This window comes from Molossus molossus, unplaced genomic scaffold (assembly GCF_014108415.1).
Source record: "Molossus molossus isolate mMolMol1 unplaced genomic scaffold, mMolMol1.p scaffold_m16_p_13, whole genome shotgun sequence".
NCBI lineage: Eukaryota > Metazoa > Chordata > Mammalia > Chiroptera > Molossidae > Molossus > Molossus molossus.
In genome coordinates, this window is record NW_023425348.1 from 83,159,132 (window position 1) to 83,176,397 (window position 17,266).

General features: G+C 47.7%; 3 protein-coding genes across 5 annotated transcripts; 2 read left to right on the plus strand and 1 right to left on the minus strand.

The window, feature by feature from the left end:
• Positions 1-1,722: 1,722 nt before the first annotated feature.
• On the plus strand, positions 1,723-6,358 carry PTPMT1 (protein tyrosine phosphatase mitochondrial 1). The gene is given in 5 exon segments (XM_036258513.1): positions 1,723-2,375; positions 2,476-2,556; positions 3,803-3,994; positions 6,070-6,207; positions 6,210-6,358. Coding segments are annotated over 5 exon segments (1,011 nt in total). The 5' UTR covers positions 1,723-1,844; the 3' UTR covers positions 6,279-6,358.
• A 916-nt stretch (positions 6,359-7,274) lies between these two features.
• KBTBD4 (kelch repeat and BTB domain containing 4) lies at positions 7,275-11,638 on the minus strand. Of its 3 annotated transcripts, XM_036258007.1 has the most exons (5): positions 11,409-11,638; positions 10,629-10,931; positions 10,314-10,478; positions 9,559-9,665; positions 7,275-8,894 (listed from the first exon to the last, which is right to left on the minus strand). In XM_036258007.1, exons 1-5 carry the CDS (start codon positions 11,434-11,436, stop codon positions 8,034-8,036), a joined length of 1,464 nt encoding a protein of 487 aa, XP_036113900.1. In that variant the 5' UTR covers positions 11,437-11,638; the 3' UTR covers positions 7,275-8,033. The 3 variants fall into 3 exon arrangements, with proteins under 3 accessions (XP_036113900.1, XP_036113899.1, XP_036113898.1); XM_036258006.1 differs by having other exon boundaries at positions 7,291-8,894; positions 10,314-10,931; positions 11,450-11,638; XM_036258005.1 differs by having other exon boundaries at positions 7,291-8,894; positions 10,314-10,931.
• A 224-nt stretch (positions 11,639-11,862) lies between these two features.
• NDUFS3 (NADH:ubiquinone oxidoreductase core subunit S3) lies at positions 11,863-16,805 on the plus strand. The gene is made up of 7 exons (XM_036258008.1): positions 11,863-12,077; positions 12,182-12,247; positions 13,322-13,419; positions 13,625-13,774; positions 14,931-15,056; positions 15,189-15,308; positions 16,554-16,805. Exons 1-7 carry the CDS (start codon positions 12,017-12,019, stop codon positions 16,719-16,721), a joined length of 789 nt encoding a protein of 262 aa, XP_036113901.1. The 5' UTR covers positions 11,863-12,016; the 3' UTR covers positions 16,722-16,805.
• Positions 16,806-17,266: the final 461 nt, after the last annotated feature.

Consider the following 17,266-nt stretch of genomic DNA (forward strand, 5'->3'; position numbering starts at 1 on the left):
TTCTGTGTTCTATTTAAGAAATTTTTGTTTAGCCAGGTCACGAAAAATTTCTCCTTTATAGTTTTAATCTAGATCACATTTAGATCTAGGATCCACCTCTAATCTTTGTATATGATGTGAAATAAGGGTCAAGTTTATTTTTTTTCTTTCATGTGGATATCCAGTTGATCCATCACCATTTGAAAGATTTGCAGGGAAGCCTTTTTTTTTTTTTTTGAACTCTTATGTATTATTGGTAGGAATGAGGACTGATACAACCACTTTGGAAGACTGTTTGACTGTATCCACTAAAGCCAAACAGCTAACTGACTATGCTTTTATGATGCAGCAGTTCTACTCCCACCAGGAATGGGTGCTTATTTCCACCAAAAGAACGGTTTGTAGCACCTTTATTAATAATAACCCAGCTCTCTTCCTCACCATTGTGGTGCATGTGGTTGACTCTTCTTTGCCATGTCTTCTCACAAGACTTTCAGGATCAAGAGGTTCCTGGCCAAGAAACAGAAGCAGAATTGGCCCACAGTTGGGTGTTTTTTTGTTTTTGTTTTGTTTTTGTTTTTGTTTTTAATCCTCACCCGAGGACATTTTTCCATTTTTTTGTTCAGATAGAGTGGGGGAGAGAGAGAGAGGGAGAAACATCGATGTGAAAGGTACACATCGAGTGGCTGCCACTCGCACGACCAACCAGGGCCGGGGACAAACTGCAACCAAGGTACATGCCCTTAGTGGAAACCGAACCCGGGTCTCTCTGGACCTCAGGTCGACGCTCTAACCACTGAGTCAAACCAGCCAGGGCTTGTTTTTGTTTTTAATCCTCACCCGAGGATATTTCTTTCCACTGATTTTTAGAGAGAGTGAAAGAGAGGGAGGATGGGGGGGAGGGAGAGAGACACGTGGATTGGTTTCCTCCAGCATGCTCCCAGGGGGGCTAGGGATCCAATCAAACCAGACTCTTTTTGGAGGCTCTTACCACTGAGCCACACAGGCCAGGGTGGTATGTATTATTTTCACAAGAAAATAAACTTGTTTTAAAAGCACCAGATGCAGCCTAGCAGGTGTGGCTCAGAGGATGAGCGAAGCCCCATGCACCAAGAGGTCGCTGGTTCCATGCCCAGGTTGTGGGCCAAATCCCCAGTGGGGGGCATGCAGCAGGGGGCCAATGGATGTTCTCTCTTATCAATGTTTCTATCTCTCTCTCCCTCTTCCATCCTCACTCTCTAAAAACCAGTAAAGAAAATAAATAAATAAATAAATAAATAAATAAATAAATAAATAAATATTAAAGCACCAGATGCATATCTCAGACAACTATTTAAATGCACGGAACCAGCATTACAACCATTCCTCTTACCTCTTTGTAGGTGTGGGGTTTATATATAAGTGTATCATATTTTTCTTAATGGTACATTAATGCATTTTCCTAATATATTATAGATATTACATTTTTTTCCCCATAATATGTGTTGGATCAGGAAGAGGAAGCAATGACTTTAGGCAGATGGGGGATGGAAAAGGCAGGTCCCCTGTTTGTCCAGGATCTGGCCCTATTCACCAAGGCAGTCCCTCTGCTTAAAAGCTGAAGCCCCTTCTACTCACCCCTTCAGGACTACCCCTACCACATAAGCTCCTCCTGCTCTGGTCCATGGCTTGGGCGCGGTCACACCCTCACCTGGGGTCAGAGCCCTCTCCCTCTGGCGGGGGTTGGAGAGTGTCACAGGCCCACAGGCCATTGGCCAGGGCCCGGCCTCCCTCGCCAGGGTCACAATTTCGCACGCAGGGGTCAGAGCCCCCCTCACCTGGGGTCAGAGTCCCCTCCCGAGGGAGGAGGGCCACCAGCCACAGGCATGGGACGCAGTTTGACAAGCGGTAGAGCCATGGGCCTCTGGACTCGGAGGCGCCCTCCCTCGGCCGGGGCCCTAGTCTCCCGCCCAGGAAGCCCTCGTCCCTCCTCCAAGGCCGGCGGCCCCTCCTCCAGCTCCACGCAGCGGGTCCCGGGATCCCCAGTGTCAATCGTGGAGTCCGGGGGGGCCAGGCCAGACGGCTCGGTGGCCGAGGGGCCCGCACCCGCCGCGTCGCCTTCGGGGGCGGACTCGGATGACTCGCAGCCCCCGTCCGTGTCGCCCTCCTGGCTCTCCTCGCGGCCGCCGACCGCGAGTCCGGCGGTGGACGCGTCGCTGCTGCGCCAGGCCGCGCGGGGCGGGATGGCGGCCGGCACGTTGCTAGAGGCCGGCCTGGCCCGGGTGCTCTTCTACCCGACGCTGCTGTACACGCTGTTCCGCGGGAGGGTGCCGGGCCCGGCGCACCGCGACTGGTACCACCGCATCGACCGCACCGTGCTGCTGGGCGCGCTGCCGCTGCGGAGCATGACGCGCCGGGTGAGCCGGGCCGGGAGGCCGGACCCCGCCGGGCCTGGGAGCCGGGCGAGCGCCGCCCGGGCCTCGGCGCCGGTTCTGAGCCCCTTCTTTACCTCGGCAGCTGGTAGAGGACGAGAACGTGCGCGGGGTGATCACCATGAACGAGGAGTATGAAACCAGATTCCTGTGCAACTCCGCAAAGGTGAGGGCTGGGCGGTGGCCGGGAGCTGGGCCGGGCGGAGCGCCTGGGCGGCGGGGACCGGGTGCTGCAGGTGACCGTGTCCGGGAGGCAGGTGTCCCAGGCTTTTTTGCCTCCTCAGGAGGAGGGTCTGGTGCTCTAAGTTTAAATGGCTGCGGCTGAAGGTGGAAACTAATTGTGAAACAGAAAGCTGTGAAAAGCGTTTAAAAGTAGAGTTGACAAAGTCTGGTTGCTCCTTTGTGCTCACTGTATTCTCAGATTCGGTCAATCAGAATCAGTAACCAAGTTTGAAAGGCAGCCTTTCTGTGGTTCGCTGATTTCATTCATTCAACATTGACTGAGCACTGAGTATGGATCCGGCGCTGCCCTAAGCATTCAAGATGAAGGCCGGGTAAACTCGAGAAGAATAACCAACCCCACCCCAAAAGAGTACATTTATCATAACACAACCCATTGGAAAACCGCATTCGGTTCGTTTGGCTTTGATTTGAGAGAATTTTTATTCCTATGTTAGAGATATAGTGGAATCACAAAGTACTGTGATGTCATAACAAAATTCATGCCTGAAACATAATTTTCATTAAATGTGAACGCCTGTAGAACTCTCCACAATAGTTACCAGACATTGACCTATCTTTATATAAAGACATTGCACTATCTTGATAGTGTTTGACCTCTATTAGCACCACGCACGCAAGTACCTTTCCTGTTTACTGTACTAATATGGCCTGATGGAGATTCCATAATTTCAGGTTGTAGAGTTTTTTAAACCTTAAAAAATATTTGTGACTCACATGTACTCAGCAGCATAGCTATTGTTTGATGAAAGACCAACCATGTAAGTCAGCCACTTAAAAAATATTTCTAGCCCTGGCCAGTGTGGCTCGGAAAGATTGCCGGTTTGATTCCCAACCAGGGCACATGCCCCGGTTATGGGCTCCATACCTGGTCAGGGTGGGTGCTGAATGCAGTCTATTGATGTTTCTCTCTCACATCAATGTTTCTCTCCCTCTCCCTCTAAAAATATCAGTAAAAACATATTTAAATTTTTTTTTCTGGAAAAAACAACACACACAAATAAAAAAATATTTCTGTATGAAGCTTCTTATTTGGAAACAGTAAACAGTATATTCACAGTGCAATAAACCCTGAAGCTTCCTTGTTGCTTTGCTGCCTCTTGGGAGCCCATCTTCATACTACTAACATCTGACTTTTTTCATTCTTTTTATGCTGGTGGACCTGGTTTCAGGAGTGGAGGAAAATAGGAGTTGAGCAGCTGCGACTCAGCACAATAGACATGACTGGAATCCCAACCTTGGCTAACCTCCAGAAAGGAGTTCAGTTTGCTCTCAAGTACCATTCGCTGGGCCAGAGCGTCTACGTGCATTGTAAGGCTGGGCGTTCCAGAAGTGCTACTATGGTGGCAGCGTATCTGATTCAGGTAGGAAAGGTCTTTCTGGACTGGTCCCAGTGACAGCAGATTTCCAGAACTTCAGAAACATAGTCTACAGGAGGGCCTTGCTGGAAGGAGTCATGTCCCCAGTTTCAGGCTGTTGGGAGATGGAAAGTACCTGAGCTTTGTAGATAGGCTGACCTGTGGCTTTGCCACCTGCCAGCTATGTGATCTTAGGCAAAAGTGACTTCTCTCTCTGATGCTGTTTCCTCAGACTAAATGTGTTATGAAGCTTGAATGAGAAAGTATGTCAAGCACTGACCTCCAGCAGACACTCAAAACATGGAGTTGCAAAGGATATGAATACCAGCTGAAGGCTAGAAACACTTGTTAAAAATAGCATGTCATAAGTCTAGTACTGTAGCCCTGGCCGGTTTGGCTCAGCGGTTAGAGCAATGGCCTGTGGTCCAGAGAGACCCGGGTTCGGTTCTCGCTAAGGGCACGTATCTCGGTTGCAGTTTGTCACTGGCCCTGTTTGGTCGTGCGGGTGGCAACCACTCGATGTGTACCTTTCATGTCAGTGTTTCTCTCTCTTTCTTCCTCTCTCTCCCTCCAACTCTATGTGAACAAAAAATGAAAAAATGTCCTCGGGTGAGGATAAAAAAAAAAAGAAGTCTAGTACTGTAAATAGTGCTAATCACTTATAGCTCTATACTACTCATATTTCTTCAAGTATTTCAGAGTAGAGTTCTAGACACTAGTTTCTAGAAACAGAGGATCCAGTGGAATTTTGCCTATTAATTTGTTATGGGAAACAAAAAAAAAGCAGGTGGGAAACTTTTAAAAATCTTTAGAAGCAAATACTCTTATCATTCCATTGTCCCCTGCTTGGCTTATTTTTGTTACCTGTTTGGCCCCTGCAGAGCATTTACTAAGTCATGTAGATAGTTTTTTGTTTGTTTGTTTTCTTAAAAATATTTTTTTCCTTATTGATTCTAGAGAGCAAAAGAGAGGGAGAGAGAGATAGAAACATTGATTGGCTGCCTCCTGCATGCCGCCCGCCCCCCCCAACTGGGGGTCTGGCTCACAACCTGGGCATGTGCCCTGACCGAGAATTGAACTAAATTGAATTTAGGATCTTCACATGTTAAACCTTCTTTTTTTTTTTTAAATATGTTTTTATTGATTTTTTTTTAGAGAGAGAGATAGAAACATCAATGTGAAAGAGAAACATCAATCAGCTGCCTCCTGCACGCCTCCTACTGGGGATCGAGCCTGCAACCCTGGCATGTGCCCTGACTGGGAATCAAACTGGGACCTCTCAGTCCACGGGACGATGCTCAATCCACTGAGCCACACCAGCCGGGCTGTTCAACCTTCCTTTTTTTTTTTCTCTCTCTCCCCCTTATTGATTTTAGAGAGAGAGGAAGTGAGAGGGAGAGACAGAGAGAAGAGAATCGATGAGAGAGAACATCGATTGGCCATCTCCTGTATGCCCCCCCCACTGGGGATTGGGCCCACAACCTGAGCATGTGTCCTGACCAGGAATCAAACCGGCGATCTCTTGGTGCATGGGTTGACGCTCTGCCACTGAGCCACGCTGGCCGCACCTGTTCAACCTCCTTTTGCCAGGGTTTGGCAAAATAAGAATTAGGTAGAAAGACTGACTTGTACCCCACGGCCTGTAATTTGGGACTGGTTAACTGAGGATGCTAAAGTGCTCTCCCATTTATAATGTATCAAACATGATTTTTAACTCCCCTCATTGGAGTTTTTATTTTATTTTTTAAATATGTTTTTATTTATTTTAGAGGAAAGGAGAGGGAGAGGGAGAGAGAGATAGAAATATTGATGAGAGAGAAATATCAACATCGATTGGCTGCCTCCTGCACAACCCCCTTGCTGGAGATTGAGCCTACAACCTGGGCATGTGCCCTGATGAGGAATTGAACCGGCAACCTCTTGGTGCATGGGTCGATGCTCAACCACTGAGCCACACTGGCTGGGCCCCAATGGAGTTTTTAAAAAAATGAAATTCTGGGAGCCTGTTAGCACCTGTCATTAGGTCAAGGACACCTTACACTAACTTCTTTCTGTACTGATTTCCCAACCCTGTACTTTAGGTGTACAACTGGAGCCCAGAGGAGGCTGTAGGAGCCATCACGAAGATCCGGTCACACATCTACATCAGACCTGGCCAGTTGGAAATTCTCAAAGAGTTCCACAAGGAGGTTACTGCAGGGGCAGCAAAGAATGCGACGTATCACACATCACAGAGATGAAGTATGTGGATCAGAAAGAACTCAAGACAAGCCTGCTAGCAATAGAATGAAAATGTTTAACAGGACCAATGGAGCTTAAGCCAGATGACATAACAGAAGTGTGTTAAGTAATGAATAATTTTGCTCCCTTTGTCTTGGTTTCATTTTCCTGAAATAACACTGTTGTACGGCTAGAAAGATTTAGCATGGCCTTTTCTGTTGTTGTTAGTCCTCATCCGAGAATGTTTTTTTCCACTGATTTTCAGAGACGGGAGAGAGAGAGAGACAGACAGACAGACATCGATGTGAGAGAGGCACATCAATTGGTTGCCTCCCAAACATGCCCCAACCAGGGCTGGGTATTGAACCTGCAACCCAGATACATGCCCTTGACGAGGAATCAGACCCATGACCCTTTGGTGCACGGACCAATGCTCTAACCAATGAGCAAACTACACTGGCTAGGGCTAACATGGCTCCTATTCACAGGGTATGGGGATGTGGGATAGAGATGAGGGTATCTTATTTTTTTTTAATAGGGTCAAAGAAATCTACCATGCACCTAACATTGTACCTAATGATATTTAGCACCATAACGCAAAGACATTTAACACTAGGAAAAGAGAAGAAATACTCAGCTCTGGCTCTTGGCCATTGTCAGAATCTCAATTCACTGGCCCTTCACTTTTGGAGCAGCAATCCTGTGTATAAAAAAGGAAATATGGGATTCAATCAGGACTGTGACTGACTTAGAAATGTGTGCACATTTGTTATGGGAAACAAAAAAAAGCAGGTGGGAAACTTTTAAAAATCTTTAGAAGCAAATACTCTTATCATTCCATTGTCCCCTGCTTGGCTTATTTTTGTTACCTGTTTGGCCCCTGCAGAGCATTTACTAAGTCATGTAGATAGTTTTGGTTGTTTTTGTTTTCTTAAAAATATTTTTTTCCTTATTGATTCTAGAGAGCAAAAGAGAGGGAGAGAGAGATAGAAACATTGATTGGCTGCCTCCTGCATGCCCCCCCCCCAACTGGGGGTCACCTTAGGAAGTCACCCCTTCAGAATTCAAAATAGACACACATATCCCTTCAAAAACTTTTATTTGTATGAACAGTTCCTAGCTCTTGACTAGGCTTAGAACTTTTAAGAGTAGAGACCTTATATATTTGTGTTTTAAAATGTTTCTGCTATTAATCAGAAATAATTCTTTCTACTTTATTTTTGGCTTGTCCCTTAGAATAAGCCAAAAATCAAACCAAAGTATACAACTCCTGACAGATGGATGAGAAAACAATAGATAGAATGTCCAGAATTTTAGAGTTGACTCTTGCTGGTGAAGGACACCTTCAACTTTGTCCATTCTCCCAATCAAAGCCTGAAGGAAAACTCTTAACACTTAATTATTTGTGAAAAAATGACCAAGTAGCCACTTTTCAGACTATAGAAAAAAGGAAGATTGGGCATCTTTCCCTTTGTCCTGGGATCAAGGGGGCTTCTATTTAACAGTGATCAGGTAAAGAAGGGAGGCTGTGCCTAAGATCTGAGAAGAGGCTTGCTCTAAGCAATCTGCAATGAGGCACGGGATTACAAGGGGATGGCAGAGAACAGGCTGATCTACTCTAAGTTCAACCAGCCAGCTGAGCAGTGGCAGTCTAGAAAGCCCCCTAAGGGCTACCCCTATGGATTCAGGGGAGGGCTGAGTGCTGCCTTTGAACATGTGCCCAAAAATACATAGTACTTTGAATTGGGACCTTGGGACTTCAAGTTTGGATGAGTGGGTGCTGGAAAAGGGGAGGACAAAAGTCAGCTGCTTTTCCCCCCACAGCCTAGGCCAACACAAACTGCAAATTAGTAAGCAGCACCTTAATGCCTCTGGTGACAGTTACAGTTGAAGTGGCAGGGTCAAGCTTGTAGGTGTTGGCATCCCCCTTTTTATATCGGTCCCGAAAAACATAAATGCTCCCATTGCAGCTGGCAATCTTCCAGAGGGATGGGGCCGAACTCCAGGCCTCAGGAAGGCAAAGCCGAGTAAAGCTGTCTAGCAGGGGATTGTAGCACACCACGGAGTCCCCTTCAGCCACGATGAACACCAGATCCTTATGCACAGCTGCGTGCATACGGCCTGCAAAGGGCAGCACATAGGGCTTCACATGGCATTTGTCTGTCTCTGTATCAAAGCACTGGATGAGTCGGGAAGGTTTGGTAAAGAAGTCCAGGTCATTCTCCTCCCCCCCTAGTAAGTAGATGATCCCGTTGAGATTGACGCCAGCAGCCCCTGACACAGCCACCTCTAGCTGTGTTGTCTCTGTCCAGACGTTATCACCTACCCGGTAATAGATAACTGCGTTGGAGAGGGTATCCTGTAGTGTCTTGCCACCCAGTGAATATATGGCATCTTTCCCAGGCACAGACACCAAGGTGTGCTGGAGCCGATCCCGGGGTAAGGGTGCACACCACTCCCAGTCCACAGTGGCATTGTTACACTTCCACATGCGCCGTGGGATGGACCCTCCCACCACGTACAAGTCTCCACCATGCTTGCAGGCCGCAGTGATCTGGTGGCACAAGCTGTTTTGGCCACTTACACTGATGGAATCATCTTCAGCACAATGCAAGGACACAGCCAGTGAGTGCGTGCGAAATGACTCTTTCCCAATCAGATAAATGTGAACATTCTCCCCAATTTCCTATTGGAAAAATTAAAATTATAAATGATATCTATTGGTTCTAGGCTAAGGCTCAGCTGAGACTCATAGCCTTAAGGTCCTGGACCACACACGTATTTTGCTCTAACCTATTCCTCTCCAGTTCCCCTCCAGTGTCACTCTAAATCTCCAATCACTTTCAGGCTTTTTATGCCAGGGCAGAGAATCTGATGCACTCATCCTTTCAGCTTCTTCTTTTTTTTTCTTCTTTATTGATTTTAGAGAGAGAGGAAGGGAGAGGGAGAGAGATAGAAACATCGATTGGCTGCCTTATGCATGCCCCCCACCAGGGACTGGGCCCACAACCCGGTCATGTGCACTGACCAAGAATCGAACCGATGACCTCTTGGTGCATGGGTCAACACCAACTACTGAGCCACACTGGCTGGGTTCCTTTCAGCTTCTTAAAACTATCATGAGTTGGTGATTTAGAAAAAGGGTGCTTAATATTGTTAATGCTGATGAAGGTAATTCTCTCATGGAGCTTTGGAGCTCAGAAGCTGTGGGTTTTGGGCTCATGCACACATCCTTCTCCCTGGCTCCTATGAACTTTAAGCCAGAAATGACTTATTCACCAGCCATCAAAATGGCTGTCAGCCATCAAAATGGCTATTATAGTGTCCCAACCCTAAAGAAACTACCTTACCTTCAAGCTAGTCCTGAGAGACTCTGCAAAAGCCTCTCTTTCCTCTTTATTAAAATTGATCCAGGCTTCAATTGCCTCTGTTGGGTTCTGGGAACATGGAACTCCATCTGTTGAGAGCCAGAGGAAAGGCATGGTCAATGGCACTTTGGTAGTCTGAAAGGGAGATTCAGTCAGGGGCTTTCAAGATGTGAACCACTTTGTTAGACTACCACCATGTATTTATGTGTATGAATATGAGAAATTCATCTCAAACTGCCTTGTTACTTTTAATCAAAATGAATGATTTGATATAGTCCCATTTGCAATGGAAGCAATCTACTAGGCTGAAGCGCTCACAAAGTATGTTTATTCTTTACTTGCAGGGTGAGGATTGTTACCTAAACTTGGCCCGTCACTTAAAAAATTTTTTAGGTATCTTGACTCATCCATCATAAATTTACTTAGGTAACAGGTACACACAGAGTGCAGGACAGATAAAACACCTATGCATAAGGGAGATTACAGTATAAATACAAATACTTCCTCACTACCTTCTGCTTTTCTTTTCCTGGACGCTTCCTCAGAAAGGGACTCTGTTTCTGATAGCAGCTACACTAAATCTCAACTCAGTTTCTTTCCGAAGGTATCTAAATTTCCACCAATAATACTGTAAACTAACACCAGGAAGCCTAAGATTTCCTTTTTCTTGGACTAGAACATCATCTGAACATCATACCCAAGTAGCTGGGTATGATATGCCTCCTTCCTCAACTTACCAGAAATGATATCAGTGAGTAGATGATGGGGTAAGTGGAGAAATTCCTCTGTGCCCTGCAGCTGGGCCAGGTGGGTCTTGGCACAGTGCTTGGCAGCAGTGTAGAGCTCAGGATCACTGTGCCGATCTGCCAGCCACATCACCTGAAGGCAGTTCCCCACCTGCACTGTGCGGGCCAAAAACCGAGAACACTCCTCAAAGAGAGATGTTAGCTGATACATATCTGACACCTCATATATTTCCTGCAGCTCATCAGCTCGAAGTTTTACAGACCCATGGTAGATATAGTCAACCAGGAGTTGGAAAACAGACTCACTGACATCCTGCAGCACAATCACCCGGTTGTGGGCCTCCTTCAGGTTGGAAGTGAACATGGACCGGAAGAAGAAGCTCTGAGCTGAGAGGACCAGCCTGTGGAGCTGAAATTCCCGGCCTTCCACTGAAATGGTGACGTCAGCAAAGAGCTCTTCCTCCAGACACAGTTTCATGATGCCCTGGGCCACACGGCCTGAGTGTGACCGATCTTTGAAAGTGTAGTTCACAAAGTAGTTCTCATCCATGGATGCTCCAGGTTCCTCAGGTGATTCCATGGTAGCCAACTTCTCTCTCTGCCAGCTGTCTGCAAAGCAACACCACCCTCAGTAACTTGGGGAATCCATAGCCATATTCTATGAATCAAATAGTGCAATTCAGAGAGGTCGAAGGAAAAAGTGAGAGCAAAGTGGGCCCAGATTGGCCCTGCCAATAACATCTCTGATGATCCTCTTCAACCACAGCTGGGGCCACTCTCCTGCAGTGACACCCCATCCCTAATAAAATCAATACAATTTCTTACTCTGGGTGTTTCCCTAAGAAAACATGGAACATTCCTTTCAGTGATGTAACAAAAGGCCTGGTATTTTGGCCAAAGAAAGAAAGCAAGGGGCTTAAGGAAGCCCATGATCTTAAAAGCGTGACAAAGAGCCTCACGACCCAAATAACTATTGGGTATAAAACTAGTGAGGCTCTGGAGAGTAGAACCAGACAAAAAAGATCCCCAAGTCCTGGGGTCCAGGTAGGGACACCCTCCCCCAACTCGTGCTAATTGAGTCCAGACCTGCCAATATGAGGTTTGGCTGGGGCATCTGTCAGCCTCACATTTGCTCTTTTCTGAGCTTCTCTTCCGCACTTCCCTGCTCGCCCTGAAGACTCCTCAAGGTTCGGTCCCAGAACTCGAGAAAGAGCCCGGTCGTCCCAGACCACTGTCACAGGCGGTGTCGCGGCTCCACCTGCAGTCGCCTCGTAAACGGTCGCTAGGGAAACCGTTCTCTCCGCCCCTAGCTTCCCCGCCACTGCCCCCCGCCGGCCCGTCAGCCCTTGATAAAGGCTTAGCTTAGGGGGCGGGTAAGGGGTGTCTGTAGAACCCAGAACCCCCGCCCCTTCCCCTCCTCTCACCGTCCGGTTCTTTAGGGTCTTCCCCTTCTCTCCAGCTTCTGCCACCCCAAGCTACGGCCACGTTCACCTCACCGTTTCCCCACCTGCTTGCTTCGTTTTCTCACCTGCGTTCCCCGCTTTCATTCCGAAGCCCCGAGATCGGAACCTCTGTTTTCGGCCTCGCGTCCGCCCGGAAGAAGATATAATACACACTTCTGCTTCCGGTCCGTGCCCTTGGGGCTCCGTGTCCTGTGGGCCTTCCCTCCACCGCTTGGTCTGCATCCGGGGAACATGGCGGCGGCCGCGAGGGCCTGGTGGCGGGGGCTCGTGGGGGCCGTGGCGCTGCCCAGGGGTGAGAGGGGATAGCCGGATGAGCTCGGGGAGGAGCCGCGGCGCGACCAGCGCAGCCGCCCCTCAGGCCTCACCCGCGCTCCTGTGCCTTTTCTCTCTGTGCAGTGGCCGGGCGACCCTCGGCGCTGTTGCTGCCGGCTAGGAGGGAAGGCGCCGCGGCCGACACGCGCCGTGAGTATGTGCGGGCCCGGCCTTCCTCGGGACTACAGGCGGGGGCTCCTCATTCCGTTCGTCATACGTTTGTCCTTGCTCTGGGATGCCCTTCCCTGCGACCTGGCAAATCTGCTTGTCCTTGGAGACCTGACTGCAAGGATTCTCACTCTGCAGGCCGAGTGGGGCCCTTCCTGTGCCCTTAGGCCTCTCTGTAGTGTCCCTGGTTGCCCCCTTGTCTACTTCTGCAATTCTCTTTTCCTCTGATTAAACTGTCAGCTGTTTGAGAGCGGGAAACATAACATGTGGGCCGTAGAGCCCAATACAGAGCCTGTTGTAATAGCTCATATTAATTGAGTAGTTATTGTGTGCCAGGCACCTACCAAGTGTTTTTATGAATGATCTTATTTAGTCCTCACAACAGTCTTGTGGTAGGTGACAGTTTCATACTATGTCAGGAGACAGTTCAGAGAAATAACTTGCTCAGGGTCACAGCACTAGTGAGTGACAGAACAGGCCTGCCTGCTGCCAGGGGCAGAGAGCATAACCATTACCCTGCAGTCTTTGATGTCTGGGTGCTCAGTGATTTAGGGTTGCATAAATGAGTGTGTAGAGATATGTTGCAGTCAACAAAAGCCAACTGGGAGTCAGGAGACCTGGCATTTCCTCCATTTTGAGCCTCGGTTTCTTCATCTATGCAAAGATAAATAAACAAGGTTTCAACTAGATAATCTGTAAGGGCCCTTTAGCCCTGAAGTTCTTACCTGGAGAGCCTGCTATGAACCAGGTGCCAAGGAGATACACTGAAGCAGACATTCTGGTTCCCACCCTTAAAGAGGTCCTAGTCTGGTAAGAGAGTTGAGACATTTGCTGCTATAGCAGAAATGCAGGCATTGAGAAGAACCATGGAGTTTTGAGAAGAGGTAATCAAGCCAGCTTTAGTAATAAGTCTTTGTAGGTGGCGTTTCCCACTTCCTATTCCCTCCACCCTCACCTTTCCCAAAGTTCCACAGGGAACCCCTTTTAAGCCCAGACTAGATGCAGGACGGGTTGCTGCCTTTGCTATTCCTTTATTAATATGTCTTCTCCTTCCAGCCACTGTCAGACCACAGAATGATATGGCCCACAAACAGCTCTCAGCTTTTGGAGAGTATGTGGCTGAAATCCTGCCCAAGTATGTCCAACAAGTTCAGGTAATACTCACTACTGTTGTTTGGTCTGGGTCAAGAAAGAACTGTATTCTCAGGTCGTGGGAGTGGGCAGCCTGGGATCAAAGATACCACAGATTCCTCCATTCTAAGTTGGGTTTCTTTCTCTACCTTAAATCAGGAGAATCAGCTGACATTAGCTGCTCCCTCAGTACTCTGTTGTCTCTCCCCTCCTGTTGCATGTCTGCAGGTGTCCTGCTTCAATGAGTTAGAGATCTGTATCCATCCTGATGGAGTCATTCCAGTACTGACTTTCCTCAGGGATCACACCAACGCACAATTCAAATCCTTGGCGGACTTGACGGCAGTGGACATCCCGACCCGGCAGAACCGTTTTGAGGTCAGTTAGGATTTGAGATGGTTTGTGGCATAAAGGAAGGAAAGGGAACAGACAGCACACTTTTAGGGTGACAGCTACCAATGGGAACCATAGCCTTCTTAGTTTCAGTTTGGGTCAAACAGCTCAACAACACAGTTAAACTGGGGACTCAGGATCAGGAAGACCTCGAGTTTGAATCCTGGCTCTGCCACCTGTTACAGGCTGTGTGACTTAACATTTTGTTTAGCCTTTCTGAGTTTTGGTTTTCTGCCAGAATAAGTATAAAATTGTCCCTACCTCACAGAGTGGTTGTGAAGATTAAATGAAATAGTACTGGTATATTGCTAACACACAATAAGTTCTCAATATGTTTAGCTATTGATATTTACTGATCATATACTGTTTGTCAGATCCTGGGATAGAGAGAGAAATAACACCCAACAGCTGCCCTCTGGAGTCCCCCACACGCTGAGGGAGGAGGACACATAAACAGCTCATTGTAATAACATATAACCCGTGGAATGTTAGAGACATGCTATAAGAATGCAGGAGGGCCACTTAGCCCTCTCTGGGAGGCTTCTTTGAAGGGAGCGAGAATATTAGTGCTGAGTCTTAATGGATGACTAGGAGACTAGAAATTAGCCCAGTGAGGATTGGGGTTGGGGGAGGTGAGATCAAGAGACATCACAAAGGGAAGAGCGTGAACAAAGACACGCATGCTGACTGCTGAGCTACATGTTAGTGTGGTTTAGCCCTTTGGAAGTAGTTGTAAATATAGGAGCAACTTGAGGTTTTGAGCCTCAGGATAGAAGGCAGGTTCACCTAATTCACCCTGTATCCTCATCTTTTTTTAAATCCTCACCTGAGGATATTTTTACATTTATCTTCAGACAGAGTGGGAGAGGGAGAGAGAGAGAAATAGCTATGTGAGAGAGACACATCGATTGGTTGCCACCCGCACAACCCCAACCAGGGCCAGGGACTAACTACAACTGAGATACGTGCCCTTGGCCGGAATCAAACCCGGGACTCTTTGGTCCGCAGGCTGACGCTCTAACTGCTGAGCCAAACTGGCCAGGGCTGTATCCTCGTCATTGATGTTCCCGCTCAGGGACTTCAGCCTCAGACCCTTCAGTCTGTGGCCATCTTGGTCCTCCATTCTCTCTCTTCTTCCTAGATTGTTTACAACCTGCTGTCTCTGCGCTTCAACTCCCGGATCCGTGTGAAGACCTATACAGATGAGCTGACACCCATTGAGTCCACTGTCTCTGTGTATAAAGCAGCCAACTGGTATGAGAGGGAGGTGAGTTACTAGACATGATGGACCCTGCCTCTGAGCCAGAGTTACAGAGTTGGTTGAAACTACTGTGTGCAGCACAACTCCCGTGTTGGCCATGATGGACTGATTGGTTACCCGAGGGCCTCTTTTTTCTAGATCTGGGACATGTTTGGAGTCTTCTTTGCTAACCACCCTGACCTAAGAAGGATCCTGACAGACTATGGCTTTGAGGGACATCCTTTCCGGAAAGACTTCCCCTTGTCTGGCTACGTTGAGGTAGTAGCCTTGGAACTGTGGTAGCAACTTCAGGGAGGGTCTAGCAGGGAACTTGGGGGAAATATGGTTTGTGGGTTGTGGTGGTTTAAGAGCATTGGTTCTGGATTCAAATCCTAGCTCAACTTTTGTAATCTGGGGCAAGTTACTTAATTTCTCTATGACAGTTTTCTCATCTGCAAAATTGGAACAATAACAGTCCTTAACCAGTAAGGTTTGCAGTGTACGAAATGATATATATGTAATACCTAGTGTATTATAAATACTCAGTTGATGTTAGCCATTCTTGTAGTGATCATTTTAATGATTAGGGCAGCCTTGAGGACATACTGAGTGTGACCCCAAGATCTGAAAGTGGAGTGTCATTTTACCCTGCCCTGGATCTCTCGAGGGAGCTGACAGGAAAGACACTGAATGTTCAGCCTTTGAGAATGGCCAGAGGCAGGATCAATAACGTGACTATAAGAGCCTTATAAAGAATTCCAGTGCTTTACTTTGCCACCCATGTGCTGCAGGTTGTTTATTAAGAGGAAGATGGTGTATTGTACACATACACACAGGTGATTCTGTAGGAAAATAACTTTTTAGAAATACCAAGGTAAGGGCAGTTTAGCCCTTTGGTGCCCAAATGTTCCTGTTTTCTTCGTATTTTGCATGGTCTCATTTCCTTCTCAAGCTACTTCTGGTCAGGGTTACTTCCCTCTCTTCTCCCTTTCTGTCACCTTTACTGACCCCCCAGTCTGGATTGCTTCTTCACCAGCACCTGTTTGTTCTTACCTTATCCAGCTGATCCGCCACTAACAAGAAAAGCCATGCCAAATTGACTGCCTTGCATCTTGATACTGATAATGCCAAGGCCACAGGGCCTGAATTTGAGTGCCTGCCAGTTTAAGTGTACTCTTTTCAGCCACTGACTTGCTCCCTAATCCTGGGCAAATGCTTACCATTACCTTATAAAGTGTGTGGATGGTGAGCAGACTCACTTCTGCTGGAAAAGATGCTCAGAGCTCATGATGGAATGTGGGCAGGTGAGCCTGACCAGATAATATCAAGACATGAGGTAGAGGCCATTTTGGACTGTGGTTGATAGGTAACGGAAATGTGGATGGAGACTTGAAACAGGCTAGGACAGGAATCAAGAATAGTTAAGTAAAGGGCTTGGAGAAGTCACCGATGGCCTTGGGAAAGCAGGCTGCTTATTGTAACATGGCCTTCCTCCGTGTACAAACCTGCCTTTTTCTTCCACAGTTACGCTATGATGATGAAGTGAAGCGGGTGGTGGCTGAGCCAGTGGAGTTGGCCCAAGAGTTCCGCAAGTTTGACCTGAATAGTCCATGGGAGGCTTTCCCTGCCTATCGCCAGCCCCCTGAGAGTCTCAAGCTTGAAGCAGGAGACAAGAAACCCGAAACCAAGTAGCTCCAGGGAAGGCATATGGATCCTGGAAAGCGCCTTATCTATAATTGAGTGTCCGTGTAAATAAAATCCTACTTAGACTCACCACTTCCTGTGTGTTTATCATGAAGCTTTGATTTAGGAGAGGGGAGATCCATGGAAGGTTTTTTCCCTGTTTCCTCAGAGAGGCTACCAAACTGAGAGTCTATTTTAATGGGACTAAATAGTGCAGCTGCAGACAATGGTGACCTGCAGGTCTGGATGTTTTTCTGAGACGGATTCTGGAGCTGAGATGGAAAGTACTCATAGTGCACAGGGCTCAGGATGGGTGAGGCATGGCCTCTGGAAGGGTCTCAACAACTTTGGGAGAAAGCCCCTTGTCTGATGTGTCCAGGGGCCTGGGTGGAACCAAGGAAACCCCTATTCACCTTCATTCTATCCAAATATTCACAGGGTTCCATGAGCCAACAGGAAGGGCCGCAGGTTATTTTTGAGTCTTGAACCCCGCATCCTGCTCCCTGCAACCTGACAGGCCATCATGCTTGGGCTAAGGGAATCTTCCTGGACTC